The 25850-nt window shown below is 51.5% G+C and overlaps 10 protein-coding genes across 10 annotated transcripts; 2 read left to right on the top strand and 8 right to left on the bottom strand.

Moving 5' to 3' along the window:
- Positions 1 to 2277: 2277 nt before the first annotated feature.
- NECHADRAFT_90676 (uncharacterized protein) lies at positions 2278 to 2637 on the top strand (the record flags this gene model as incomplete). Its single annotated transcript, XM_003046293.1, has 1 exon — positions 2278 to 2637. The coding sequence occupies one exon, from the start codon at positions 2278 to 2280 to the stop codon at positions 2635 to 2637; it is 360 nt and encodes a 119-aa protein (XP_003046339.1).
- A 781-nt stretch (positions 2638 to 3418) lies between these two features.
- On the top strand, positions 3419 to 4218 carry NECHADRAFT_33632 (uncharacterized protein; the record flags this gene model as incomplete). Its single annotated transcript, XM_003046292.1, has 2 exons — positions 3419 to 3962; positions 4010 to 4218. The coding sequence occupies 2 exons, from the start codon at positions 3419 to 3421 to the stop codon at positions 4216 to 4218; spliced, it is 753 nt and encodes a 250-aa protein (XP_003046338.1).
- Positions 4219 to 4492: 274 nt separating this feature from the next.
- Positions 4493 to 5947, bottom strand: NECHADRAFT_4404 (uncharacterized protein; the record flags this gene model as incomplete). The annotated part of the gene is made up of 6 exons (XM_003045725.1): positions 4493 to 4607; positions 4655 to 4746; positions 4799 to 5125; positions 5173 to 5317; positions 5362 to 5444; positions 5495 to 5947. Coding segments are annotated over 6 exons (1215 nt in total), but the record flags the coding sequence as incomplete, so codon positions are not given.
- Positions 5948 to 7091: 1144 nt separating this feature from the next.
- Positions 7092 to 7683, bottom strand: NECHADRAFT_34052 (uncharacterized protein; the record flags this gene model as incomplete). Its single annotated transcript, XM_003045724.1, has 2 exons — positions 7092 to 7270; positions 7320 to 7683. The coding sequence occupies 2 exons, from the start codon at positions 7681 to 7683 to the stop codon at positions 7092 to 7094; spliced, it is 543 nt and encodes a 180-aa protein (XP_003045770.1).
- A 726-nt stretch (positions 7684 to 8409) lies between these two features.
- Positions 8410 to 9243, bottom strand: NECHADRAFT_75956 (uncharacterized protein; the record flags this gene model as incomplete). Its single annotated transcript, XM_003045723.1, has 3 exons — positions 8410 to 8441; positions 8518 to 8942; positions 8981 to 9243. The coding sequence occupies 3 exons, from the start codon at positions 9241 to 9243 to the stop codon at positions 8410 to 8412; spliced, it is 720 nt and encodes a 239-aa protein (XP_003045769.1).
- Positions 9244 to 9377: 134 nt separating this feature from the next.
- Positions 9378 to 11424, bottom strand: NECHADRAFT_57828 (uncharacterized protein). Its single transcript, XM_003045722.1, has one exon. The coding sequence runs from the start codon at positions 11313 to 11315 to the stop codon at positions 9570 to 9572; it is 1746 nt and encodes a 581-aa protein (XP_003045768.1). The 5' UTR covers positions 11316 to 11424; the 3' UTR covers positions 9378 to 9569.
- Positions 11425 to 12212: 788 nt separating this feature from the next.
- NECHADRAFT_99083 (uncharacterized protein) lies at positions 12213 to 14279 on the bottom strand (the record flags this gene model as incomplete). Its single annotated transcript, XM_003045721.1, has 1 exon — positions 12213 to 14279. The coding sequence occupies one exon, from the start codon at positions 14277 to 14279 to the stop codon at positions 12387 to 12389; it is 1893 nt and encodes a 630-aa protein (XP_003045767.1). The 3' UTR covers positions 12213 to 12386.
- Positions 14280 to 14710: 431 nt separating this feature from the next.
- NECHADRAFT_75953 (uncharacterized protein) lies at positions 14711 to 17652 on the bottom strand (the record flags this gene model as incomplete). The annotated part of the gene is made up of 5 exons (XM_003045720.1): positions 14711 to 14750; positions 14874 to 15103; positions 15177 to 17018; positions 17064 to 17079; positions 17552 to 17652. 5 exons carry the CDS (start codon positions 17650 to 17652, stop codon positions 14711 to 14713), a joined length of 2229 nt encoding a protein of 742 aa, XP_003045766.1.
- A 1286-nt stretch (positions 17653 to 18938) lies between these two features.
- Positions 18939 to 19823, bottom strand: NHE52439 (uncharacterized protein; the record flags this gene model as incomplete). Its single annotated transcript, XM_003045719.1, has 1 exon — positions 18939 to 19823. One exon carries the CDS (start codon positions 19821 to 19823, stop codon positions 18939 to 18941), a length of 885 nt encoding a protein of 294 aa, XP_003045765.1.
- Positions 19824 to 22892: 3069 nt separating this feature from the next.
- NECHADRAFT_103311 (uncharacterized protein) lies at positions 22893 to 25304 on the bottom strand (the record flags this gene model as incomplete). Its single annotated transcript, XM_003045718.1, has 3 exons — positions 22893 to 23732; positions 23778 to 24699; positions 24743 to 25304. 3 exons carry the CDS (start codon positions 25302 to 25304, stop codon positions 22961 to 22963), a joined length of 2256 nt encoding a protein of 751 aa, XP_003045764.1. The 3' UTR covers positions 22893 to 22960.
- Positions 25305 to 25850: the final 546 nt, after the last annotated feature.

Genomic DNA, 25850 nt, shown 5'->3' with positions numbered 1-25850 from the left:
TGCATATCGCAATATTCTCGTCATTCCTGACACTGTCCAACACGGGCACCGAGTTACGAGAGAAACGTGGGAAAAAGTGGTCCACGGTAGCAACCGACCGAGAGATGTTTTCATCCTGGCCCTCGAACGCTACAGTTGCTGTCGCGTCCATCCTGGATATTCCCCGCAAAAGGTTGGGTCGAAGCAGTCAGGGTCAGGAGTGAAGTCATCGTGAGATCCATGGGCGATACGCCAACTGTCAGAAACGCAACACCCAGGGATGGCCGCAGTGGCCTCATGCTCACGAGCTCGTCCCGACTCTCGACGTCATGCCTCGCCAGGCTGATGACTGCCTGGTTCGCTTCGCCTTGCCACGATGGATGGGCATCATTTTCGGAGCTTCCTTTTCGGCCGAGGTTTTAGGGGTCCCGTAGGATCAATGCCTTTTGAACAAGTGAGATGGGGACTGTCCCGTGTCTTACGCGCCGGCCACGACTCACCTTTCAACCTCACTGGTGATTTGCAGCAGCGTCACTCACCAGCCTCCCCTCGTGCGCATGCGACGTCGGTTACTCGGTGTCAAAGGATCTCGACGATGATCCGGAGAGAAAACAACACACCGACAGGCTAAAATCATGTTCCCCAACAAATGCCCGTCTGGTCGGCGTCATTGAAACATCTTCTAGTGGCCGTCGCCTACGATCGGCTCGTTGACGCCTCTGATCTTTCCCCCTTAACCACCGCTGATCCCCTTCTCCGTTTGCTCCCCGTCCCACATGCTGAGTCCATCTCGGAAATCCCTCGCCTGTTCTATCGTCCAGTCCACTTGTTCGCCGTGGGATCTTGGCAATGCCGCCCCGCCCACACCTCTTGGCTCAGGCCCCGTGATGGAAAACGTCAATCTGGCGGTGGACAAGAGGTGAGGTTCGCGACAAACAAACCCCCACTGCGGTTGAGCTGAATGGATGCAAACTGGGGTCTTACGGGTGGCTTACGCCAGGTGTCCTGGTTCCCGTCGATTTGTTTCACCAATTCGACTTGATCTATGCCACGATACCAACGCACATGTCAAAGGTCTTTTGAATGCAGAACTACCATGTTGCACTCTGTGTTCATCAGAAAGCTTAACAGTTGACATTCGTGGTCATGGAGATCTCTTGTGCAGCGCAACACCCATAACTGATTCACACCCCCGCGCCATGCCTTGTCGATGCAACCAACATAGATAAGATCAAATCCCTATATATGATAACGCCCAGGTAAAAACCCAAAGGACTGGCTACGCTGTTTCAGGCTTTGAATCGTCGGGAGCATTGTCTCAACTGCTCGTGACATTCTGTGCAACCCCCGAGCCGTCCTTTTACGAAGTCTTGACTGTTGTGTAACACGTCTCCCCGCCCTCGGCATGAAGCAACTAATCACTGCAAAGGGATCCCGCTTCCTTCAAGCCGTCAAGTGACTCCCCAAGCCTTCGGATCGGCAGCCTGCCTCGACAAAGTCCCAAGTGAATGTGTTTGAGATTGAGGATGGCCTCGGGCGTTTGGTTTGTGGTCCGTCAAGTGCTGACCCAGACCTGACTGGTCGTTTCGGACACGGAAAACTGGCCAACGGCTTGATGCTGCGGCCTAGGACAGCCTTGGCCATGCGTCCGCCTAGGGCTGGTGGTTCTGGTCAAACCGATTGGCAGAACAGTAGCAGTAGGCTTCTTTTCTCGCCTAGGTAGCTCTAGCTACCTCATGACCCTTGGGCCTCAGTGCTGTCGGTGTCCGAGTGGACGGTCAAAATTTCAGCTCCGAGTGAGGGTGCAGATCTCGACCTGGCTCATTTCACCGTGGTTTCTCTTCTCTTTTCTCATCTCCCTTTGTGCGAGCAAGCCAACGGCGGCGCGCTATCTTTGTTTCACCGGGAACAGGGCTGATGCTGTTCGCATGTGTTCTTTGCGGGGTTGCATTCTGACTGGATTGCAGGCCTCATTCCGTCTTGGTCGATAGTAGCCCTGCTACACTTGGCTGTGACTGTCATCTTTGGAGGAGGTCGTTTTATCGCAGGTCGAAGTCCGTCTTACCAAAAATAAAGGCGATCACGGCTGATCAAGCCAACATTGGCGATGAGTTCAAACAAGATTTATCAGCCATTAGCATTACTTCATTTGTCATACAAGCTTATTAATATTATTTTCAAGCTAGATCTTGGATGATATAGTTGGGCTCTATCATAAGGTGAAGCGGGATAGTTAGGCCTCGAGAACTTGTTGCCTTGTGACGCCTGTACGACGACAACTCACCGTTGAAAGCCGCCATGGAACAGTTCGAATTCCACCCCGCCACCACTTCGTACAACCGCGAATGGACACCCCTAGAACCGGGCGTTGACGAGCTCGTCCTCAATCACGACTCTCAAACAGGCCGGCGCACGACGCTGCAACGCTGGCAGCCGGGCGCCCGCAACCAACAGCATGTGTTTGTCCACGACTATATCGAAGAAATATTCTTAGTAGAGGGGGATCTATACGACCTACATCTCGAGCAAGGCTGGGAGAAGGGCGCTTATGCATACCGGAAGCCCGGGATGCGGCATGGCCCGTTTAGAAGCGAGTCTGGATGTTTGATGTTTATCGTTTGCATCCCGGCAGGCGAAGATGGAAACGAGACGACGTGACGGGCGAACTACTCGGTCGAATAACGGGATGCGGCATGTTTGTGGAGAATGAGAGATGTTGTCTCTATGTCGTGCATGGGCGGAAGGGTTCCGTGAATTGACTCGTGTCGATTGGTAGGAATACGGATTTCGGGGTGGATAGCGGAAGGGGAGTCATTGTTCGGTCGGAGGCTTTGGACCGAAGACCGGGCTTCCGTTGTCGGGCTTAAGGTGAACTGGCCGGAGCATCTCCACCAAGGCCGTGTTGGGTGAAATAGTCTTGAGAGTATTGGTGTATTGGAGTTGAAGTTTGAATATAGGGTTGGTCTCAGAGACCAATACGACCTATGTGTGGATGGTTTGAACAAGCCTTGGGCACACGATAGCCAACTGCCGATGCATCATCCCGAGTCAGCATGGAAACCTACACCACCACAATAACTCTACACAATAGACTTATATTCAGCTTCCCCGCCTTGTCCTGTAATTAACCTACGTAACAATTCGTAGCTTCACATCTCTTTCAACTCCCATTGGCACCAGAGACGCGGGGTGGCTTGACGAAAGAGCCGACCTAACCGTAAAACCGGCCTTTTATGTCGGGGAAGCGAAATCGGCCTCGGGGTTATCAGATGAGATTCACAAGGTCTAAACCGAATCTTGATTTATATATGCTCCATGTATGACACCTGTTGTATGTGGCTGGAATGAGAGTGACTCATTCTGTATGAGTAAAGCATCTATTTAAACTGTGATATTTCCTTGGGAAGTAGGTTGTTATTGTGAACAATCATCTCTCATCATGGCTCCATCTGCAACAGCTATTCAAGCCGTCGAGGCCAGCTCTCGCGTACACGAACTCCTTGACCGCTTGCACGCCGAATCCGAAGCCCAAGAAAAGGCCTTTTCCCAATACTGGTTCTACCTCACCCGCATCTTTGGCTACTACATCTCTGGCCAAACATGGACAGCCTCATCTGACGACCACATGCGTGACAAGTTTGTCGCCCTGGAGCAGGACAAGTGCCAGTTCATGTACCTCCTAGCACGAAGCATAGACGCGCGCAACATTGTCGAGGCGGGTACGAGTCTTGGCGTTTCGACCATGTATCTTGCTCTCGCTGTTGGGCAGAATGTCACGGAGGCGAGGAAGAGGGGGGATGTTGTTACGGGAAAGGTTATTGGGACTGAGAAGGAGCCTAGTAAGGCTGCGAGGGCGAGGAAGCATTGGGGTGAGGCTGGGGAGGAGGTTGAGCCGTGGATTGAACTTAGGGAGGGTGATTTGACGGAGACGCTGAAGGTAGAAGAGGGGATGCCGGAGCAAATTGACATGCTACTCCTCGACAGTGAGTTTACACCCTTTATTGTTGGAGGGGTACTGACAAAGGTCTAGTCTGGACGCCGCTGGCGCTGCCGACGCTGGAGATTATCAAGCCGAGACTGAAGAGGGGAGCCATCGTTCTGGCTGATAATACTGGCTGGGCAAAGATGCTGTACAAGGAGTTTTTGGAGTACATTCACGATCCAAAGAATGGGTTCAAGACGACTACGACGGCGTATACTGGTGGTCTTGAGATGGCTATTTACCTCCCGTCTGATTGAGTGGCGTGAGCTTGGAAAAAGTTGCTTTGGTCATGAGATTTGGGTTGGGATTGGCCCTTGATTGCCAGTATTAAAATAGTGGTGTTGCAAGCTCTGGAAGGTCTATACCCTTGTTTATTCTTGTGCCTGTCTGTAAGGTAAAGAGGTGGTCTGTATCGACAAGAGTAAACCTATCCAAAGACTAGTGTAAGTAGACCATGTAATGTCAGGCTCTCATGTTTAACAGCCAAGCTATAGCCCGCTACGCAGAAGAGTCTTCATCCCTGTCGAGCTTCATTCTTGTAACAAAAAGCCAGAGTAGAAGCTGGACTGCGAATAGTGCTAGGATGACGGGCTGGAGGACTTGGACGCCACCAGCTTGGGCGAGTGCTCCCACAGCGAATGGGAATCTAGACAAGGTGAGATTTTGGCAAATAATGGGATGGAGACAACGTACATGCTTGCTCCTGAGACGGCAAAGGCTGTGCCAAAGCCAACCGAGACAATATGCTTCTCAACCGGGAGAATCTTGGTCATCATCCTGATGCTCTGAACCTGGGTCAGTTGCGTGGCCAATGCCAAGGAGAGTATGCGTACTTACCGCAGGCATCACCATACCGATAGATAATCCCACCAACGCCGCCATAATAGCGCTCACCACAAACTCCTTTCCAAGCCAAAACGCCAGCTCAAGTCCAATCGCAACGACGAGATACGCCGACACCATAGTCTTTTCCCCAAAGTAGCTCGTGATCCATCCCAGAGCGAACCGCCCAACAGTGATACCGATCCAGAAGCCGGAAGCGACGAGGGACGAGGCAGAGGGCGTGCCGTTGCGGACGTTGAGCATAAAGGTTACCAACCAGCCACCGATTGTAACTTCGGCGCCTACGTAGAGTAGCATGAAGCCGGAGAAGAGGAGGGTTACCTAGATCAGTGAGCAGCTTTAAAGGAGTGTCAAGTGAATCAACTTACCTTGTCTCTGAATACCGAGAATGTGAAGCTATGAGCTTGGCCTGATGAGGCAATGTGACTCGTTCCGCAATCAGCCCAGAAAGACCACACTGTCGTTGCGGCGGCGGCAATAGCTAGACCGAGCTTCGAGATGGTTAGATAGTTGCTCTCTATGTTTGAGTTGTTGTCTTTACCATGAGATCTGAATACGTCAGTATGCTGTATCCGTAAGAAGTGAGCAGCTTACAGTAGTATGCCCACCAATCCCACCCCCTCGAGACAAAGGCATTCACCTGTTTAACAGTCAACAAAAAGAAACAACAAAAGGGACACAAAACTCGACAGTAATCGGAGCAATCGTAGCCCCAACCCCCCAACACCCATGAAGAAACGCCAACAAAGTACCCCCATTAGCTAACCCACCAACCCAACTATTCCACGTTCCATTCATAAGCCCGCTCCCAAACCCCGTGAGGACAAGCAGCGGCACCACGAGGCCAAACGGCGGATGCACACACATGCCCACATACGAGATTGCGTATGAACCCGTGGCGAAAGCAGCTACTCCACGACGGCCAAATTTTTGGTGGAGTCTGTTTGAGGTGAATGCTGCCGTGATGCAGCCTAGCATGGGACCGAGGAAGATGAGGGATACGATGGAGTAGGGGAGGGAGTAGTAGCTTTCTAGATGGGGGACCATTGCGCCTGGGGTTCCGTCGTTCATGCCGTAGATGGTAAAGGCGAAGTAGCAGGATAGAGTTCGGAGGGTGTTTTCTCTGGAGCCGTTCCATCTCTGAGCGACGGAAGCGGCTGTTGATGGAGGAATTGCAGAAACGGCATCATGAATTGTAGGCTCTGGTTGGATTTCTGGGAGGTGGGTGGTGGTGTGGGCTGGATCAAGAGTCGCGAGGGTCACCGCAGTTTGTGTCATTGTCACGGTTCTCAATGAATTACGGAATTATAATTAATCTTGTAAAGAAACGGACAGCTCCTTAACTTATAGCTCTTCATCCCCCTCGTGTAAGTCGGTGACGGTCTCAAGTCGTCACCTGGACAGAGTGTGGAACTACGGGCCGGACATCCGACCGGGGATTCTCCCACGTTGAGCCAGAGTTGAACCCAGCATGATTGTAGTTGCAGATCCTGCCGAGACAATAACGTTTGCTGATTCAGCTAGATTATGAAATCTGGGAAAATGGAGGGAACTGATATGGGTATGGATGGCTTCTGTGGTGGTGGTTGAGACGGATTGACAATTCCGAGCTGTCAAATCTCACTTGCATGGGATGCACTCCATCTTGAAAAAGGGAATTTACCCCGAGACCGGACGTCGTATACGCCTTACCATACATTCCCCGCCCCCCAAGGGTCTTTAAGCTTGTGAATGTCTTGGATCACGCCACCTACGAAGTAAGCATATCTACCATTGGGACTCTGTTATCCCTGGTCTATGCATCCCCATAGATCAGCTGCGGTATGGATGATAAGACACCAACGGATGTCTTGACAGCTATGACTCCCACGCTACGCTGTTTGAGATGACATACCCCAGGGTCTATCGCCAAGAAATAATCTCAGGGACCTGTCGATGAGAAGCGTTCCTCCAAGTGCACAAGGGCCGAGCACCCTGCGCCATCTCCACATGAGCTCCCTTTCAAGGAAGATAATATATATTGAGTGAAGTATTAGCTCGACTAAGACAGGCTAGGTGCATGGGAGAAGAGTTCCTTTCCCAGACCTTATGCATGCATGTAGATGGCAGACCTGGGCATTTAGGTCGGGACTATGCTTTATAAGAAGAGGCTCTGTCTTTAAGACGAGCCGTGTATTGATACGTATGAAGTGGAGATGACAATTCCCAGTAGTCTAAAATCCAGCCAGATACACATATCCAATGCTCTTCAACTCTCTCGTGCACCTAGCATATAGTGTCTATCGCATTACGGAGAGGCATCTTGGTACTGGAGATGAGAGGCCAGCCTCCACATGTACCAGAGATGAGCACCAAGTCCAATCAAGTTCAAATGAATGCACATGGCATGCGCCGTGGAGAACTTCTTCTTGAGGACTTGCATCGTCGGACTGGGGCCCTCCAGGTTTGCCGCCTTATCCACGGTCCCTTGTTCTGTCAGTTCTTAGTCCACATCCACACACAAAGACCTGCTCACCTTGATCGACACGATCCAACATCAACTTTTTAGTCCTAGGTCCAAAGACCAAGAGGTTCAACACCGAGACAACACCCGAGACTGTAAACGGGATCCAGTCGCTCTTTTGCTGAACAAGCGATACTGGGCCGTGTGGTGGAAACGTGACGGCTGAGAGAAACAGCAGCAGTGCCTGTCCGTGAAAATAAACCGGGAAAATGTGCTTCTGAAAGTTGACATAAGGATTTCGAGGAAGATTCTTAAACGCGACCTTGGTGACGATGAAAGTCTGATACAGCTGAGAGCCCAGCAGTGTTGAGAAGGAGAGGAGGTGAAAGGGCGCTAGGCTAGCGACGATGGTTTGGACAGCAGTGTTGAGGACCATGATGAATATGGGTGTGATTAAAAATTGAGATGATGAGGTTGGTTGAATTCGATCTGGGGATTGGGTTTTTATTGTTCTTTGTAAGGGATGGGTTGCGTGGCTTAGTGACGCAAGTTATATCCGAGGGCATTCGGAAGTTGACTTGTTCGGAGAACATGAGTCGATATGATGGACTGGATTTGTAATGGCACAGCCATAAATGAAGCCTTGTCTTTGGACTTATCAGCCTTGATTTATTAATCAGGGTCTTTTACGGATGGCCATGTATGAGGTTTGGCTACCGGTGGATTAAGAGTCACTCTTTCAGGGTCCTCCAGCTTTGAGCTTGTCAACAGGGCGTGCATATTTGGCAAGTATCAGGGCTTTCATTTATGAAATGCACGTTTTATTTTACACTAAAGATTTTGTAGCAGCAAAACATAACAAGATCAAGTCTCCGAAGCCTTGCATCTCCAGTCGGATCCGAAGCGAGCCGGGCACATCTCAATGCCGGGGACCGGCGGACCCACCGCAACAACCGGACACGGCCGGAGATCGCTGTTCATCCTCACCCAGTAGAAATAATCAGGCGATTCAAGTCAAAGTTATGTGCGCAGATGGCGATGTTTCTAATCGATGAGATGCAGTGCTCCTGTGATGCTGCATATGGATCCGTGGTTCTTGACTTATGCCTGCACTACCTCATGGCGGTCTCAAGATGACTTTTCCTTTGTGTGCTGCAACTTATCAAGTCCATATCCCTTGATAAACTGCCAATCCTATACACAATTAGTACCATCCTAGCCATAAAGCCGTCAAACTCACCATCATGGTCTCCCATCCAAACCAACTCACCTCTCCAAATAACAGGCTTGACATCCTCTCGTAGTAAATCACCCACGACATCCCTCGCATAGTCATCCAACTCGACAAACCTCGCTCCCTGAAGATACCCCCGTCGAGCAACCCATTCCCTCAGCGGCGCATAGATGCTCTTATCCGGAATCGTGATGCCCTCCGCGTGGTCGAATAAGGTGCTTCGGACACTGCCTGTTTTTACTGTAACCACACGGACGCCTATAGGAGCGAGTTCTCTCCTCATGGTGCGACTGAGTGCTTCGACGGCTGCCTTGCTAGCGTTGTACGCTCCGAAAAGAGGTGGACATAATCCAGCGTTGATGCTCCCAATGTTAACCACCACACCCTTAGCCTCTAAAAGCAGTGGAAGAAAAGCTTGTGTGACACCCCATATAGCAAAAACATTAACATCAAACAACCGTCTAACCTCTGCGAGTGGTTCATCAGCAAAAGGCATAACATGAATGAGACCAGCGTGTTGACAAGCATATCGAGACAACCACCCGTCTCAGACTTGACCCGTCGAGCAGCCGAGTCGATGGACTCGGAAGACGTAACGTCGAGGATGAGGGTGGTGATGCCGAGCGGGGACAGAGCCGGGTCGATCTCGGAGGCGGTGCGACCCGAGGCCATGACGTGGTGGCCGCAGGAGTGGAATTCGCGGGCGAGGGCGGAGCCGATGCCGCCGGAGGAGCAGCCAGTGATGAAGATGGATTTTGCCATGCTTTGACTCTTGGTAAGATGGTCGTTGATGATGGAAGTTGAGGGGCTGCGTCGTGGGTTGATGTGGCTGGACCAAATGCCATAGCGTCAGCACCTATGAGATCACTATTAAGCACGATCAATTGAAAGAACGGTGACGGGAACGTAGCATGTTTGATAGATCACTAGACGGCTTTCAAACAGGTATATACGCGACATACACCAAACATGGGTATACGCTTTAAACATTTCATCAAGCATAAATATCTCATCAAACATTGCAAACCAAACACTAATTCATAATTCAATCGTATACTCATAAAAAGGGTCCGCTCAAACATCTCCCTTCAAACATCTTCAAACTCAAACTTGACAAGCAGCGAACATTTTGTCTCGTGACCCTTGAGGTCCAACATCCGGATGAAGCTCCACCCAGGCACGACGTAGAGCAGGCGCACGGCGGCGACAGCAAACATGGGGTTCTTGGTCCAGCTGTCGTCGCTCTTGATGAGCATCCGCAAAAAGACGAGCTCGTTTTCCTCGTACTCCCACTCCAGGGTTTCGTCCCAGACAGGGTCGGTTGGCGGCGGGTTCTCTCCGCGGTGGAGGAATCCCAGGCGGTGCTGCTTGTACGGGGATGTCTTGCGCTTGGGTGGGTCGTTCTTGAGGTCGTCTGGGTGGTAGAGTGAGCACGTCAGGTACGGCTTGATGCCGTCTGCCTCCGAGTCGCCGTGTAGGGGAATGTCGGTGGCGCCCGCGACATGAAGTTTGAGTCGTCGAGTCCGTCCCGTGTTGAGCTTGCCACTTCCACCAGCGCGAAGGGCCGCGGGCTTCAGCACGTAACCATCAGTGCCGCTGAAGAGAGCCTCATTGAGCTGGTTGCTGGTACCAAAGTTCTGCAGGTTGAGAGCACAAATCTGGGCGCCGATGCCCCAATAAGGCACAGGCTTGAGGTTAGTTGACGAGATGCGCGTACCCTTGGGAAAGACGCGCATGAGGTGGTGAGCATTGTGTCGCGAAATTTCGGCCGCCTTATCCGGGAGGTGAGCAGCCAAGCCTGACTCGGAAACGTTGATCAAGTGGTGATGAGGCCCGTTGGCCAGCGTTCCAGTCTCGTACCAAGAGTTGTCGATCGGCTTGACGGACTGGGCGTAGACACCCAGCTCGGCGAGTTCGGGGATAATGATGGAAGGCTCTTCAGTCTCCTTCTTCTTCTTGTACTCCTCCCTAGCGGCCTTTTCCTCCTCATCATCTTCAGAGTCACTCGAGCTAGAGTCGCTAGACGAGGGCTCGCCTTGGAAGTGGTACTCGACAATGACGGCAATCTTGGCGCCCAGATCGCCCAGTCTGACATGGTCACCCGAGCCAGCTTGTTCTTCGTGGCCAAGATACCTCACAGCCTTGTTTAAAAGACGATCCCCCCACACGTCCTGCATGATGTTGACCAGGCGCATCTGGCCGTAAGCGTCGCAGTGGTTTTCCAAAGACAGCAACACGGGCGCGGCATGGCAACCAGGCGTGCTTTGCGCCTCGGCGGCCTCTTTGTCGACAGAGTCACGAATAGTCTCGCACACCAGGCGGAATGAAATGTTGGATACCAGAGTGTAACCGTGGGTAACCTTGGGCTCGTCCCTGTCGTCGCTATTGTCCCACACATCAATCTCGACACATCGCGCGCCAGTCCGCAGAGCGCTCTCATAGGCGGTCGCGCAAGAGGTGCCATACAGCTGATGAGCCATGAGATAGGTATTGTGGCTGGAGCTGATAAAGTACTCGGGCAGAGGGTAAGACCTGTCGGTAAGCTCTGGAGGCACATGGATGTGCGGCTTGCTGACGAATTCGAGGAGAGGCCTAGTGGGCTCATCCGAGTCGATGCCGGCATCTCTCTTGGATAAGATCTTTTGCTCGGCGATGAATGACCTCAGAGCATTGCTGACTCTGAGGTCAGTGGTGATGCGACGCACGCTGTGACCACCACCCGCGACGGTGTCGTTGTCAATCTCCTCGCCCCAGTCTTCATCGTTGAGGCGACGATTCTTGAAGGGGTTCAAGCCGCCGATGCGAGCGGCGATGTCGTTGGTGATGGTGTCCATGGTTTAAGGAATATGACGGTCGCCAAGGATGTTGGAGATGGAGGAGGAAGATGAGGTGAGCTCAGGTGAGGGGCAACCAAGGTAAGCTTAAGCTTGAGCTGAATATGGGACTAAGGGCGGGAGGCTGGGTAAGCCATGAAAAGGTGAGAGAAAGGACGTCAACTTTTAAGGGCCGACTTGTATATAACAGTTGAACCGTGTATTCTCAAGTGATGCACTGCCAAAGTAATAATAGTCTTGTCCTGCGTCAACCTTTAACAGCCGCCAAGGTGAAGCTCCGTCAAACGGCAACTTGGCTCCGAGTTGGCTCGGTCGCGTGAGCTGTTATTTGCTGTCGTCATGCGAGTTTGTGGAGACGCCGCGAGCTTCGCCACAAAAGCTGGAACTGGTGGTCATCCATGTTGCTGGAGTGCTGGTGTTGTTACAGGTAGGCCAATTGCTTGTGGAATTTCCATGACAAGAAATACATGGACCACTGTCGCGTTGGGACGGCGCATGCATGCCATGTCAAGGCATAGGGCCAAGCTGCCTCTTTCAACGCTGGTCTCTTCTTGGCATCGGAGGCGCCGAATGCTGGACTTGATATCAAGCCGTTCCTAAAGTTCTTGTCATGATGTAGAGCCTCAAATTGTCGAGGCGAAGGTCGCGTCAAGCAGATCACGGTGATGATGAGCCAACGGGCTCACTTGAACGACAAAAGCATCAAAGAAGGGGCCGAGTATTCTGATTAATTGACAAGGCATTCACCAAGCCGGCGGTTGCGCTCAAGAAGTACAAAAAGGTTTCCAATCGCATCAACAAGATTCGTCTGCTGAATACCTAGGTACTCGGCCACGATCTAATGCTTGAGGTGCTAGAGAACACTAGACCGGCGTCCCCGGACCTCTGAACCAAAGCCGTCGTGACATTTGCATCCTTTTTTTTTTTTTTTTTTTTTTTTTTTTTCACATCTTACAAGCCGCGCCAGCCCTATTAAACCCTTTGTCGCTTATAATCTCAAAGGCCTGGGCACTATTATGCTCGTCGATCGCAGTGGCAGACCGAAATCGCCATACCCCAAAGGGGGTTCTCTTACTCGATACAAAACACCCTTTCCGCTAAATCAGGTTGCTCCAAACCCTCCCCTTCCATAAAACCATCTAGAAAGCACTCTCCTACGAAAGTGAAGCTATCCCCGAATTCAGATTGCCGTAACAACACAGGGACGCTACAGCCGTACAACACGCAAACCAGATCGCCCTTCCTCGCCGCAGCCGGAGCCAGGCCGATGTGTCCGCTGTGAGTCACTGTCAGACGAAGTGACATCCTCACGACCGTGTCGAAGAATCTGTTGAAGAATGTGTTCATGATGAACTCGTCTAGATTCGGAGCGGACGATGATGATTTGCTGCTGAATTCGGCTTCCTTGCTGTCCATCAAGATGCTCTCAAAACTATGTCCGCGGATCCGAAGAGGTTTGGTCCAGTCAAGCCATTCCCGGAACTCCTTGGGCACGGGAAGAGGTGTCGCCTCGGAAATAGACTGTTTACACAGACACATGAAGTCTTGGAAAAATTCCTCGCTAGGCATAGCAAATCGCAAGTACCTGTCTCTTCGATCTTGTACCAGACTTCTGCTCACACTTTTAAGGATGGCCGACGGCGAGTATTCCAAGTGTGTTGAATCAGGCGCGGAACTCTGGACTAGTTCAGAATTCCTGGATCCGGCTAATCCATCGATGGTGTCCAGGACAGTTCCGCGAGCGACGAGCTTTGAGCCCTCAAACTCGTACGCGGCCAGGCTGTCCTTGGAAGCAGCATAGCAAACTGGAAGGTCGCTGGACTGAGAAACTCCCTCGGGAGGTCGGAGGTTGCCGATATGGGTCTTTGCACTCTGACTGGCCATCAACGGAACCACGAGAGGGTCTACCCTTGCTCGCCAGTCGGGGACCCAGGATGGTAATGAAGAGCCGGACGAAGCAGCGCTGTACAAGGAAGCGAAGCATATTATATCCAGAGACTTGTAGTAGTCGATGAAAGACTTTGCGAAATTCAGGTAGACTTGTTCGACGCTGAGGGAGTAGTCGACCTTGAGGAGAAAGGAGTCCGTGGCGAGTGCCCTGATACCGTATAATCGATCTCGGTCGTCGGTGGACTCGAAGCACGACCCGTAGGCGACCAGAGCTGCGACAGATCTGGTGCCCTGGCCCAGGGCGTATAATCTTTGAACTCTTCTCCGGTTGAAACCGTGCCGAAAGGCGAGGGTACCCTTGAAGGCGGCGCCCGTACACTGGTCTCCGGCCATCAGAGCACCGTCGACGGCGGTCCTGCTAACGGACCTCATTCCATACCAGAACTCGACACTCGTGGGTAGTGCGTATTCTTGCAGTGTCCAGACCCTAGTCCACCATCTCCGCCGGAAGAAACCCGTCAGCGCAGCCCAGCGTGGCTCGTACTCCGGCTGCTGAAAGATGGCGCGGATTTCCTCTGGGCTGTGTATTTGGTTCCTGATGGTTTTGTTGAGGATTTCGATAAAGTCGATCACACCGTCCTGGTCGGCCGACTGCCTGCCCAGCCAGAAAACGACCTTGTGAGCAGAGCGGTAGATCCGCCCCATGAGCTGAACCTGCTGGCTCCTCTCTTCTACATTGTCCAGGTCGATGCAGATTGAATCGATCCACCACCACGTATTGTCGAGCAGGGGAGCCTTCGCATTAAGGGCGTGAAAAAAGGGCTGCAATGCATCGAGGACCGGGAGCCGTTGATTCCGTATTTCGATGGTGTTGTGGTTTTTTGCGGCGACACCCAACGTATCGCACAGCCAAGTGTAGGAGAGAGCATGATAAGGGGGCACGGGCCCTTGAAGCGGGAAAGGCTCGAGAATAGCGGACGTTTGGCCGCCGGTGCCGCCATCGCGATTAAACTTGACCAATCGTATTTGGTCGTGCTGAAGAGGTTTGTATACAGAAGAGTGATCCTGGTCCATAATATCGATCAAAGGTGTGAGCGACACAGAAGATCGCTTGATGCAAATCAACGCATCCTGGAGTCAGCGGGGGTTATATCTCGATTTACAGCCCAACCTTGGCGTGGCTGCCTCCCAGCGGCGTGCGGACCGGACCGTACCTTAGGTAGTCAGTCAGCCTTGCACTGCCTCCAAGTTTGCTCACATCGAAAATACAGTTGCATTATCATACGGGTTAGTTCTATTAGCTACAAATCTAGAAATATCACCGTATACCCTCCACGCACACGTTGATCTGGGCCCTTGAAATGCCTGTGCCTTATCACCTCTACCGACACCAGATAACAGTATCCATTAAATCTTATCCTCGCCTGGCATCCCAGCCCAACAGCTTTCTCTCGCGTCCATGAGGTATCTTTGCAACCATTATTTGCGTCTATCTAAACTAGATCTCAACCCATGACGTGATCTTCATTGATGATTTTGTCCACCCTACATAAAAAACAGCCGCAGTTAGGCAGCGGTTTGGGTATTCGTTTAGTGGCCTGATATCTCTCCATCCTACTTTTTCCCTTGAGTATCTTCCATTCGTGCCTACGTGGGGGGCCTGCATACCCTCTTACTGGCACGTCTCCAACGTCTGCCCCGGCATTCATGAGAATTTTGGTGATTTTGGCGTTGTGGATGGTCCTCATTGGGACTTTGGGGTTGGCACCTTTGTCCAATAAGAACCGGACAATGCGCTCGTGGCCTTTTGCACACGCAACTGATAGCGGAGTTCCGAACCATCCCACCGACGCGTTGATATCAGCGCCCCAGATGTTTTTGTTCAGCTGCACTGTAAGCTGCCATGCTTTGACGTACACGATGTTCTTCGGCGGCACTAGCGCATATGACATACGTGACATTCCTTAGAACCAGCAGTGTGGAGCCTTGGTCGGACTCCCCAAAGAAAAGTTGTCTGTTCAGTCTGTTCAGTCGACTTGTTTCGGAATGGGTCCTATAGGTTCCCTCATCTTCACTGTCCGTATGATCGCCTTGAGTCTCAGTGTCATCGGAGACAGACACATTCGAATGTGCATTGTCTAACCAAGACTGGATAGTCTCTAGGTCTAATGAAACCCTTGGACGATCCGGAATGCTGTCCGTAGGTTCCCCGAGTTTGTTTGGTAGAAAGTCGTCATTCAGCTTGCACACGGCGTCAAAGACATCGTCGCCGGCCCTTCTAAGCCATTCGTAGTACGGAACTCGCAACAGCTCCTCTCTCCTCAGGGTGGACTGGGATTTCTCGTCGATCCATGTGCGTGCAGCGATCTCCGCAACCGGGTTGTCGGCCACAACCATGTTCGATTGTGGGTACAAACCCCCGTGGATGGCTCGTAGCTGAGCTGCGATCCCCTTCTCACCATCCGGCCAGGGTACCAGCTTTCCAGTCTTGTGGTTCGCTTTGTATCTCTGATCCTGTATAATAACGTCGGGCAGCCGTGTGCAAGAAGAGAAGAGCAGCTTTGGATTCCTCTCTCTCAACTCCAAGCTAACATCGATCATGGCCCGGTCCACCATACTGTCAAAAATGACCTGTGGGTCTCTCAGAGGGTCTCCGGTCAAAGGGTTTCTGGCCTTTCCGGTCTCTTTGTCGTAGAGTAGGCCGAGACCGCTATGGGTGATCTCCAGTATGAAGTTGAAAACCCCGTTGTCGGTGGGGATATCGATAAAGGACAAAACATGTTTCATGAAGACGTCACGAATGTGTTTATAGCTCATTTCTGCACAATTGTTGGGAGGGGTTTTCTTCGCGAGCTCGACCACTGGATCCGAGTAGAACACCATGATCAACGGCGGCAGTTGATGTAAGTGGTTTGTCGTGAATTCATCTTCCGGGAATTCTCGCTTCCGGTCCAATGCGGCAAACTCTTTCTTTACCATCTCAAATAGGTTTTGGAAAGAATCGAAGTGCAAATTATAACCTTTGAGCATGGTTGAGCCCAAAATTTCCCAGGCCAGTGTGTGATGTTGCGTCTCTCTGTGAGACTTGTTGCGAAAAGGACGCTTTGGGAGGTGAAAGGCATAACATGCAATTCCTCTAGCAAAGTCCTTGTCCCTCAGGTCGATTTGAAGGGTGCGGCCGCTGTGTTTGACTCTTTCTTGCCAAATGGTGCCTTCCAGGCCAGGCACCTGGTCTTCCGTCCTCAGGTAAGAGGATCCAAAATCCGGATTCTCGGGCAGTTGAACACCCCTTGCCACAAGGTCTGTGTTCAGGATATCTTCTAGGCGATGCGCCGCCCATGGGCCCTTCTTGGACGTAACGCGATCCGCAGTTTGATCATGGGCTAGGAACGAGTTGCTCATGCTGCTCGTCATGAATGCATCGACCTCATGAAGGAAAAAATTCTCATTGATTCCATTCTCGACTGCCGACCTTGAATTGTCAATGCGTCTCGAAGCACGCTCGTAAAGACCTCGGTGACAGAAGACGTAACCGAACGGGTGTCTCAAAGATGGGTCTTGAAAATGGGACATGTCCAGGTCGTATGGGGAGTAACGTCGCTTCTGTTCTTCCCACTCATAATCCGGAGGAAGAGGAGAATATTCTCTGCGGTGTTTGAACAGTCGATAAACTGATTCTGGGTGGGTAAGGACCGAGATAGATGCCCATTCTTGGTCCATTTTGCCTTTTACTGGATGGAGGGGCAAGGCTTTGCTGGCCGGTGTTTGGGGGCTGGTGCGATACCTCGAAATAGCTGTCAAGTCTCCGATTAGCTAAATAATTAGAGAAGCAAGTCATATTGACTAAAGACCACTAACTCGGAGCCTCGCCAGCCTACCTGGGGGTTAGGTAGGTAGTCAAGCAAGTGATGAACGTATCTTGCCGTGGAGAGTAAGTATCCAGCCGAAGTGCCCAAGCGGAGCGGGTAAAGTGGGTGACGTATCGACGGTCCAGGGTGAGACCAACAGCGCCCGTGCCTGAGGACAAAAATGATAGCCTAGCGATTCAGGCACCAACCCAAGGCATCAACATCAGCCCCACCACAAACCTCGACGCGCAGGTAGAAAAGCGAGCCTCAAGAAAAATTCTTTCCTCTTCTTTTTTCTTTCCTCTCCATGAACAACGCAAAATAACAACCTTCATGTTTCTCTGACTACAATTGATGAGAGGTGCAGTCGCAAGACTCGTGCCCAGGACCACCGATTTCCGAGCAACACAGAACGGGAGAGAAAAGCGAACAGTCTTGGGTGCGGTGCTTCCCAGCCTTTTTTGTGCCAATGGGGAGGATCGCAATGATTGAACGTACATATCTTGACGTAGATTTTTCGTCTTATTGTGACTGTAGAACCTGAAGACTAGACTGGCAATAGTCAGTGCCCATTGCTTCTCTGTCTTGGCTCTAGCCATCTCTAGTCGTCGCCGGGAGTTCGACCTTGGCCCAAGTCCCTTCACGTGCGTCGATGCACGCGTTCTGTCAGGCCTCTGCTCACTACCAACGCTACTTGCGCCGTTGCCTTGATTATGCGTATCAACGGTAACAGGCTTGTCACTGGATCATGCGAGACAACGGCTGAATCCGTCAAAGAACTGAGGGAATCCAAGCAATCTTCGCGATGTGGATTCGAAGATGGTGCCTGAATCGCGAGGCAATCATTTTCTCCCTCATTCAGGCGAGACAACGCCTTTGCTTCACAATGGATGCCAGCGCTTCAACTCTGTCCGTAGGAGTAAAGTTTCGACCTTGGGCCTTTCCTTTCATCGCATCGCCTGGTATCATGCTTTGTTTTTGTCAATTTATCGTATCGCTCAACACCTCTCGCGATGCCTCCAACGTTGTTGGTTGAAGGGACTGAGCCCCCCAAACTTGGACCTTTCAACCACGGCACCGTAGTTGTCCGATGATGGCAGGCTGGCAGGCTGGTCTGCCATGAGGGGCTAATTCTTTGAACCGCGCCTTGTCCATCTTGGACGATTGTTATTCTGGTTGAGAGACAGTTGTGATCGGTGGCGGGTACATACAATTTTATAGAGCAAATGGCTGACGCCGGCTGTTGGAGTTGGAAGAGAGCAGTACTCGGTGACACGTCAAGTCACGATGCCTATCAGTCAAATAGCATGGGGCACGGTTAATGAGATATCCACAGTGAGGCAAAAGGAAGCCTGCCTCTGCCCCTGAGCGAGTGTTACTCCAGAAGGGCATACCAACAACTGCAACATACGTGACAAGGCTGACCTGGCCATTCACTCAAATTCACATTAATCATTATCACAATCCAACCAACGCATGGAGACAATCAAGTTCATTCAAACTATTCAACACGATTCTTTCCAGCCACGCCTGGGCGACCTCATGCTCCACAAGCAGAGTTTTCGCCTTGACAAATGAGCAGGAGACTCTGCGTCTCTCGCCGTTATTCAAAAAAGAAAGAAGTCAAGCAGCTGTTTCTTGGCTGCTGAAGAAGTGAAAAAAGAAAAGGGCGTATTCCCTCCTCTTGCGTGGTCTGTTGTGTTTTTTCGCATGTCTCCTTTGGGGGCTTTTCGTTGATTATCCATGTTGTAGGAAAATGATGGAATAAAAGACTGCCGACGATACTTGCGCGAGAGCGAATAATCACATCGGAGAGTCGAATCGAGAGGACGTCTAAAAGAAGAGTCAGAAGCCAGAAACACAAAACTCATGAGGGAAAACTCACTTATGCCTCGGTGATGCTGCGGGCAGCAGTGCGGATGGCGTCGATATCTCGCTTGGCCTTCCAGCAAGGCTGACCGGGGTAGAAGCACCATCGCTTGTCGACCTGCTTGTCGTCGCGCTTGGAGTGGTTCCACTGAGACTGTCCGGGGAAGAAGCCCCAGGGGGTGGGACGGTAGTTGGGAGTCTGAGGAGCCTCGGCCTCTTCGTCGTCACCGAGGGCCTCGACGACGGCATCAGCAGCGCGCTTGGCCTTCCAGCAGGGCTGTCCGGGGTAGAAGCACCAGCGCTTGTCCTTTTGCTCGGCGGCTTCGGCCTTGGCCTTGGCTTCGGGGCTGGCGTTGCGCTTGTTCTTCCAGCATGGCTGGCCTGGGTAAATGCACCAGGGTTCGGCGTCGCGCTTGGCCTTGGGGTCGCTGTCGGCGGGGAAGGCTCTCTCGAGGTTGAGGCTGCGGTAGTAGTTTCCGGAGTCGTCTCTGGTGGCGAGGGAGATGACGTTGGCGAGCTCGTGGATCTCGCGCTTGGCCCTGAAGGCAGCGCCGCCGGCCAGGTTGCTCAGATCAGCTTCAGCATCAGCATCGGCGGATCGAGCTTCATTTCCAGAGACCTGGAGGACCTCGGAGAAGGCTTCAGCTGCACGCTTGACCTTCCAGCAGGGCTGGCCAGGATAGAAGCACCAGGGCTTGGCTTCAGCGTCGGCATCAGCATCACGCTTAGCCTTCTTCCAGCAAGGCTGTCCTGGGTAGAAACACCAAGGGCTGGCTTTTGCCTCAGCGACAGGTTCAGCCTTGGGCTCGGGGAGAGCCTCACGCTTGGCCTTCTTCCAGCATGGCTGGCCGGGGTAGAAGCACCAAGGCTCAGGCTCGGCGTCAGGGGCAGGCGCGGCCATGGCGGTGGCAGCCAGGACGGCCAGAGTTGCGAGAGTGAACTTCATGTTGGCGGAAAAGTCTTTCTCGATAGCGAATGTCGGGAATGAGAGTGTAACGAGAGGTACTCGTTAGGGATCTTGTGTCACGAAACTTGTCTGAAGGTGAGGTTGTTGTGTTTGTGGTTGTCCTTCTTGTGATGTTGGAACGAGCCTGGAGAAGAAGCATATATCCCGGGGGATTGAGTCTTTCTTTATAGACGAAATGGTCAATGTCGGGAAAGGGGAACGTCAATAGTAACTCAGATTTACCCCCTAGTGGACTGTCTATTCAGTCTATTGACGCTGGCGGGGTCAATAAGCCCGCCTCACCTGCCACTCCTGGAGAAATATACGTCAAAGAAACATGATACGCAACCCTCATAAAGTCGTTTCTTTGAGAGAAAAGGAGTTGCAAGCCACTAGGAGAACACATGCAACGATATCAAACCTTGGTCGGCAAGGGGGAACGGTGCGGCTTATTGACAGATGGTTTTGGCGTAGGCCGCCCGTTTCAACTAACAGACGACGTTGCGATATCCGTTTCTATTCAGGCCTAGACTCTGGTTTGTCGCCCACCACTCTAGAGCAGCTGCATGATATGCAACTACCAACAGACGCAAGAGATCTCACGAGCACCTCGAGGCTCAAGCTCATAATTATCATGTGTCGGCTATTTCTTTATGGCGAGGGTTTCTTTCACATCAGTCGTGTGTTCTGGCTCATCGATGTGGTCAGTGCTAATTGAGGCTCTATTGACACCCAAAAGGGGTAACTTGGCAGCTGGCGGCCGCAACGGTCTGCCAACCGCACGCCGGTGAGCTGAAACCGGAACAAGCCTTTTTAAAACATTTACAGTGGGGATATTGACAAAAGATGCACGTTTTGGGGAATTGACACTGTTGGAGGGACTTGGGTCAGATGAGCGCTCATATCCAGGCATGAGAATTCACAACTTGATATTCGTATTTACCTTGCAAGTATGTGTGGGATTTTTACACCAAATATCTGAAAAAATACTGAAAATTCTTTCTGTTGCCTTCAAAATCCTGTTTGTTTGCCCTGTCACACGGTGTTTGCCAGTGTCAACATGGGTCACTTAGTCAGTATCAAACCCATGCCTCTCCCCTGATAGATGAAAACTAACAAAAAGAACACACAGACTGTATGAACATGAAAACAGGCTTTGATAAACAAGGTTAGGGAAGCGCCACTCAACAAATAGCATCCTGAAGTTGGCACACCAGGCCATGGGCACATGAACAGCTTCTTTTAGGTAGAACTTGATTCCGACGCCTGAAGGGGTTCTAGACCTGGCCTTGTTCATCTTTAACTTGATCAGATGCCTAAGTGCGTGCGTTTATTTGATCTGTTTGGGAAAGGGGGAGGTTTGAGGGGCGATCTGGAGGAGAGCCGCATCAAAGGAGTAGTACACCTACCTGAAGCAGGGAACAGTGATAGAAGCAATACCTGATTTCATGGACATCTAGACTAGTCGATTCAGCCTCAAAAGAGCCTCACCTAATACGAGTGGTCGTCAATAGACGAGCGGGGAAGTGCTGGGATTTGAGACGAGAGGTACGCGACTCCTAGGCGACGGGCTCTGGAGAGTTTCATGGGCTAGATCAGCCCTCTCATATTAGGTGCCGACTTGAACATGAATTTTGATCAGACCAGAGATGAGTGATGATGTTGTGAAGCTGTCACGATAGAGCCTCCAAACTCAACAGCGAGATGGGGCTGAGCACCAAAGGTCCTTACCAGAACCACAAGCCCGGTAGGAAAGTAGCAAGGCAAACTTACCAGGCACACCGTACTCGTCTATATAGAGCTTGAGTGTCATACCCTGTGCAGTAATCGAAACTCCGACGCCTTGCTTGGCCAACAGGGCGCGGCAAGATGTCTCGAGTTGGGATTTCGGTGCGCTGATCCTGATCATGGTGGGCCAACGCTGTTCCTATCCCTATCAGGAAGTGATCCAATTGACTCAACAGTGAAGCCAGTTTTTAGTTTGTTGAGCTCTTTTGACTCAGGTGACTACCATACGCTGTTGATGCTTACTGGGACTTAGGTTGCAACTTAAATTAGGCATTCTTGTGATGCATCAGAAAAGTTAGTGGTGAAGCGTGACAACGACCACCAAGGATATAACTTAAACCAAAACTATCTTGGGCCTTGGTAATCTGGTTGAGATGCATCCAACTTTCAACTGCGGTTAGATAAAACAACTCATCTCCCTCTTCTCTATCACTTTCTGTTTTTTCTCCTTTCAACAACATCCCATCATCTCAACTGCTCATCTCAAACCACAACATCATCCCCATCAACAACAACAAAAAAAAAAAACACATATCAACCCACACCCCCAACTTTGACATCAACATGGGGCTCATCACATCAGTTGGCTTTCCTATATTCCTCATGAAAGGAGCAGACTTTCTCATGGACTATTCCATTGGCAGAGCTCCACTGCTCCCCTCAGGATGCTCCATCCTCGCCACTATCCAACACTGCTTCTTCCACAGGCGTTCCTTGGAAATATTTCTGGCCATTCATCTCATATACTACTCGTTGAAGATGTTTATCGCGCTTGAAACCGGAGACTGGTCACTGCTCAAACCCAGACCCCTCAGATATATGGTTTCCAGGTTGGTGAAAAGAGCTCACATCTTCTGGGTTTTTGCGGCTGTATTAGTTGCTCTCGAATCCCACGGCTTGACTCCTGAGGCGCTCTTTTGCCGCTTTGCCGAGTATGCCATAGCTCGGTTAGAAGAGGCCAAGTCTACTCATTCAGCGGCGCCTCTTGGTGGTGGTGGCTTCAACATCTCGAATTAGGCGTAAGGATTGGGGTTGATAGGTGTTGAGGCTCTAACGGAGTCAATGGTATCACGAGAGGATTCCAGGTTAATCAAGCATTTTAAACCACTTGTTCACGCTACCTTTGTGACTCTTCGACCATATGAATGATGGGAGCGGATGGATAGGTATAGCGCACAATGCCGGGTTCTCGTCTCACAACGAAATTGAGGTGGTGGACAATAGAAGAATCGCAGCTCATCAGCCTCACTCTTAAATAAGTCGTGAATACTTTGCTTGCTCTGGACTTTTAACCCATACCTCGACTACTTGCGCGGATCCCAGTTCTTATCAACCTGATCCAACAACCCCTTCTTGCCCAAAACCTTTGACCCCAGAATCTTTTCCAAACTAATCATCTTGAAGCTGGCCTCAGCACTCGTCTTTCCATCCGGAAGCTGGTTCGCATCATCGTGCACCACAACTAGGCCGTGAGGAAAGTCTTTGTTGAGAGCGGCTCCGACGGCAGTGATGCCATCCGTGTTGCTCACGGGGTCAATCTTGCCGTCAGAGGACTCGACTAGAGTAAAAGTCGTGACGTACTCGTGAGGTTCGGCGCGGCGGTAGACGTTGTATGCGCTCACGCCTTGGCATGAGACGAGAATGAAGCCTTCGTTGGGCTTGGAGCCGTAGACGAGCGTCACGCCTTCGACATCGCCGTAAAGAGTTCCATCGCCGACCTTTCCGATAACTACACCCTCATCCTTGGAGTCAGGCTCAGCGCCGTATCTCCAAAGAGCAGAAGGCTCCTCTCCGAGGAAGATCCAACCGTTCTCCTCGTCCGTGACACATCCCTCGACTTGGCCACCGCTACCGCCTTGGAACTCTCGTACAAGTTCTGTCTTGAGTTCTCCCTCGGAGGTGGACGTCAACTCGTACTGGAGATACCGGGCAGACTTTTCGTTGACGAATAGATACTGCTTTCCGGTCTTGGGGGAGCGGTACGTGCAAGAGCCGTAGACGCTGTAATCTTCGACGACGGGATGGATGCCTCCAGGGATACTGGCCAGGGTTCCGTTTGGTAGCATCTCAAACAGACTACGTTTGTCAGCTATAGAACTTGAAAGTGGGACATGTCCTTACCAGAGAGTGTCATCTTCTCGGCACGCAGCAAACGCAAGATCAACCTTGCGATCTCCCGCTTGGAAGCCGTAGATAATGTCGACGTTGTTTGGTTCACCTGCGGGGAACGACTGGAGAAGGTTACCAGCCAGATCAAAGACGCCAAGACCAGCCTCCTTGCCCGACTTCATGGTCGTCACGACGCGGGACTTTTCAGGCGACTCGGGCGAGATCCAAATGGCCGGGTCATCGCCGTCTCCAAGACGCGACTCGGTCTCGTAGGTTGGCTCAATGAGGAGGAACGAGCAGTGAAGACCTCCCCATCCCTTATTGCACTTGCACTCATTGGGGCCAACACACTTCCCATGACCAGAGCACTTATCGACGCAGGTATACTTGTCGCATTTGCTGCCAGTAAATCCAGCAAAGCACTCACACTTTTGCTTTCGATCCTTGAGGCAGTATCCGCTGTTATCACACGTACGGCAGATGGGCTCCTTCTCAGGGTTCGTCTTGACCTTTCTCGGGTCATACTTTGTGTTTTCAGAAATTCCGAGCTTCTTGAGGACCTTGTCGAGCGAGGTGACTCCAAAGCCGTTGACTTCCTCCGACTCGATAGCGTAGGTGAGAACGCCAGCAGGATACTTGGAGGTGGAAGCCTGGTAGATGTTGAGACCCTGGACTTCAATGTCCTCGTATCCGGTCAATGTCAAGGTGCCCTTGAGCTTGAAGGAGCTGTCATAGACGGCCACCTTGTCCTTCTGGGCGACAAACAGGTAGTCGGATCCCTTCTTGGGGACGTAGGTTGCGACACCCGTCACGTCGTCTTCTGCCTCGCCAAACTTGGTGATTTCCGGGGCCTTTGTCGACTCCTTGAGCGGGAAGACGTAGACATCTTTGTCATCATCAACAGAGAGGTACATCTTTGACTCTGAGCGGGAAACTGCGCAGCCAGATGTCTCAAAGCCGGTTGGGAATGTTTGCACCTGGATGTATCAGCGAAGCTCTCTCGTTCTTTTGTGAAATGCCTACCTCGAGCAGCTCGACCGACTTCTTGGTCTTTCTGAGGAGCAGCTGAACCGCCTGACCCTTTCCAAAGAGATAAACGTAGTCATTGCCAGCATCGCTCTTCCATGAGCACAGCGCAGACCAATCCCCAAGCACCTTGAAGTCTGCATCCTTGATCTGCTTAAAATCAGGCATCTCAAAAACGCGCACCACCGAATCCGGCTGCGCGATGGTGACGAGCAGATCCTTGTCATCGACATCATACACCGTCGTGACGAGCTTGCTGCGGCCAGGCGTGCGCGCAGTCACCTCCTTCAGAGGAGACTTTGACTCAAGGTCGTAGACGTGGAATCCTCCCTTGTCGGGCCCGCCATCGTTTCCGATGAGAAGAGGCTTGCGAGAGGAATAGTACACCGCGGTCCAGTCTGACTCGGCTTCGCTCGTGTATGCTGAGACGTCGACGTTTACTTCCACTGCGGCGTTGACGACGCACATCTGTGCGAGGACAGTCAACAGGCCAACGACGCTGGAGGCAACCATGATGGCGATGTAGAAGCTCCGGCTACGGACAAAGGACTTGTCTGAAGAACCACGGTGGCCCTCCATGGCTCATTATATATCCTCGTGCGACGTAAATCCACGAGTTTCCCCTTTCGTCGACCGACACGCGACAAATATCTCGTGGCAAGGAACAGCAGTCCAATTGGCCGATCAAATCAACAATCAGGATTGATAAAGAGGGTATATCGCCGATGTTTCCTGCCTTAATCTGTTTAGGCTCGGCGCGAGACCCGATTTGAGACCGAGCAAGGGGCCAGTTTTGAGAAACTCGTGATGCGACCATGTTGTTCTATTGGACGGTTATAACAATATAGGTTACATTTTTTTTCGTTTCAATGAGGGGAGATTGGCGGTCCTTTGTTTCTCCGCTTTTGAGAATGGATGGTTTAATCGAATCATGACCAGGGTAGAAGAGACAAGACAAGGCTTTGTATGGAGTTGAAATGTCCAGCAAGGTAGGATCAATGCTATTGTCGCTTGATGCATAATGACCTGCATGAATAGAGGTCTCATTATTCATGCATA

Source organism: Fusarium vanettenii (genome assembly GCF_000151355.1).
Source record: "Fusarium vanettenii 77-13-4 chromosome 2 genomic scaffold NECHAsca_18_chr2_1_0, whole genome shotgun sequence".
NCBI lineage: Eukaryota > Fungi > Ascomycota > Sordariomycetes > Hypocreales > Nectriaceae > Fusarium > Fusarium vanettenii.
Note: the sequence above shows the minus strand (reverse complement) of the source record. Positions and strands in the feature narration are given on the sequence as shown.

Excerpts from the sequence above, each read along its gene's own strand:
- NECHADRAFT_57828 (XM_003045722.1), bottom strand. The coding sequence starts at position 11,315 with ATGGACACCATCACCAACGACATCGCCGCTCGCATCGGCGGCTTGAAC.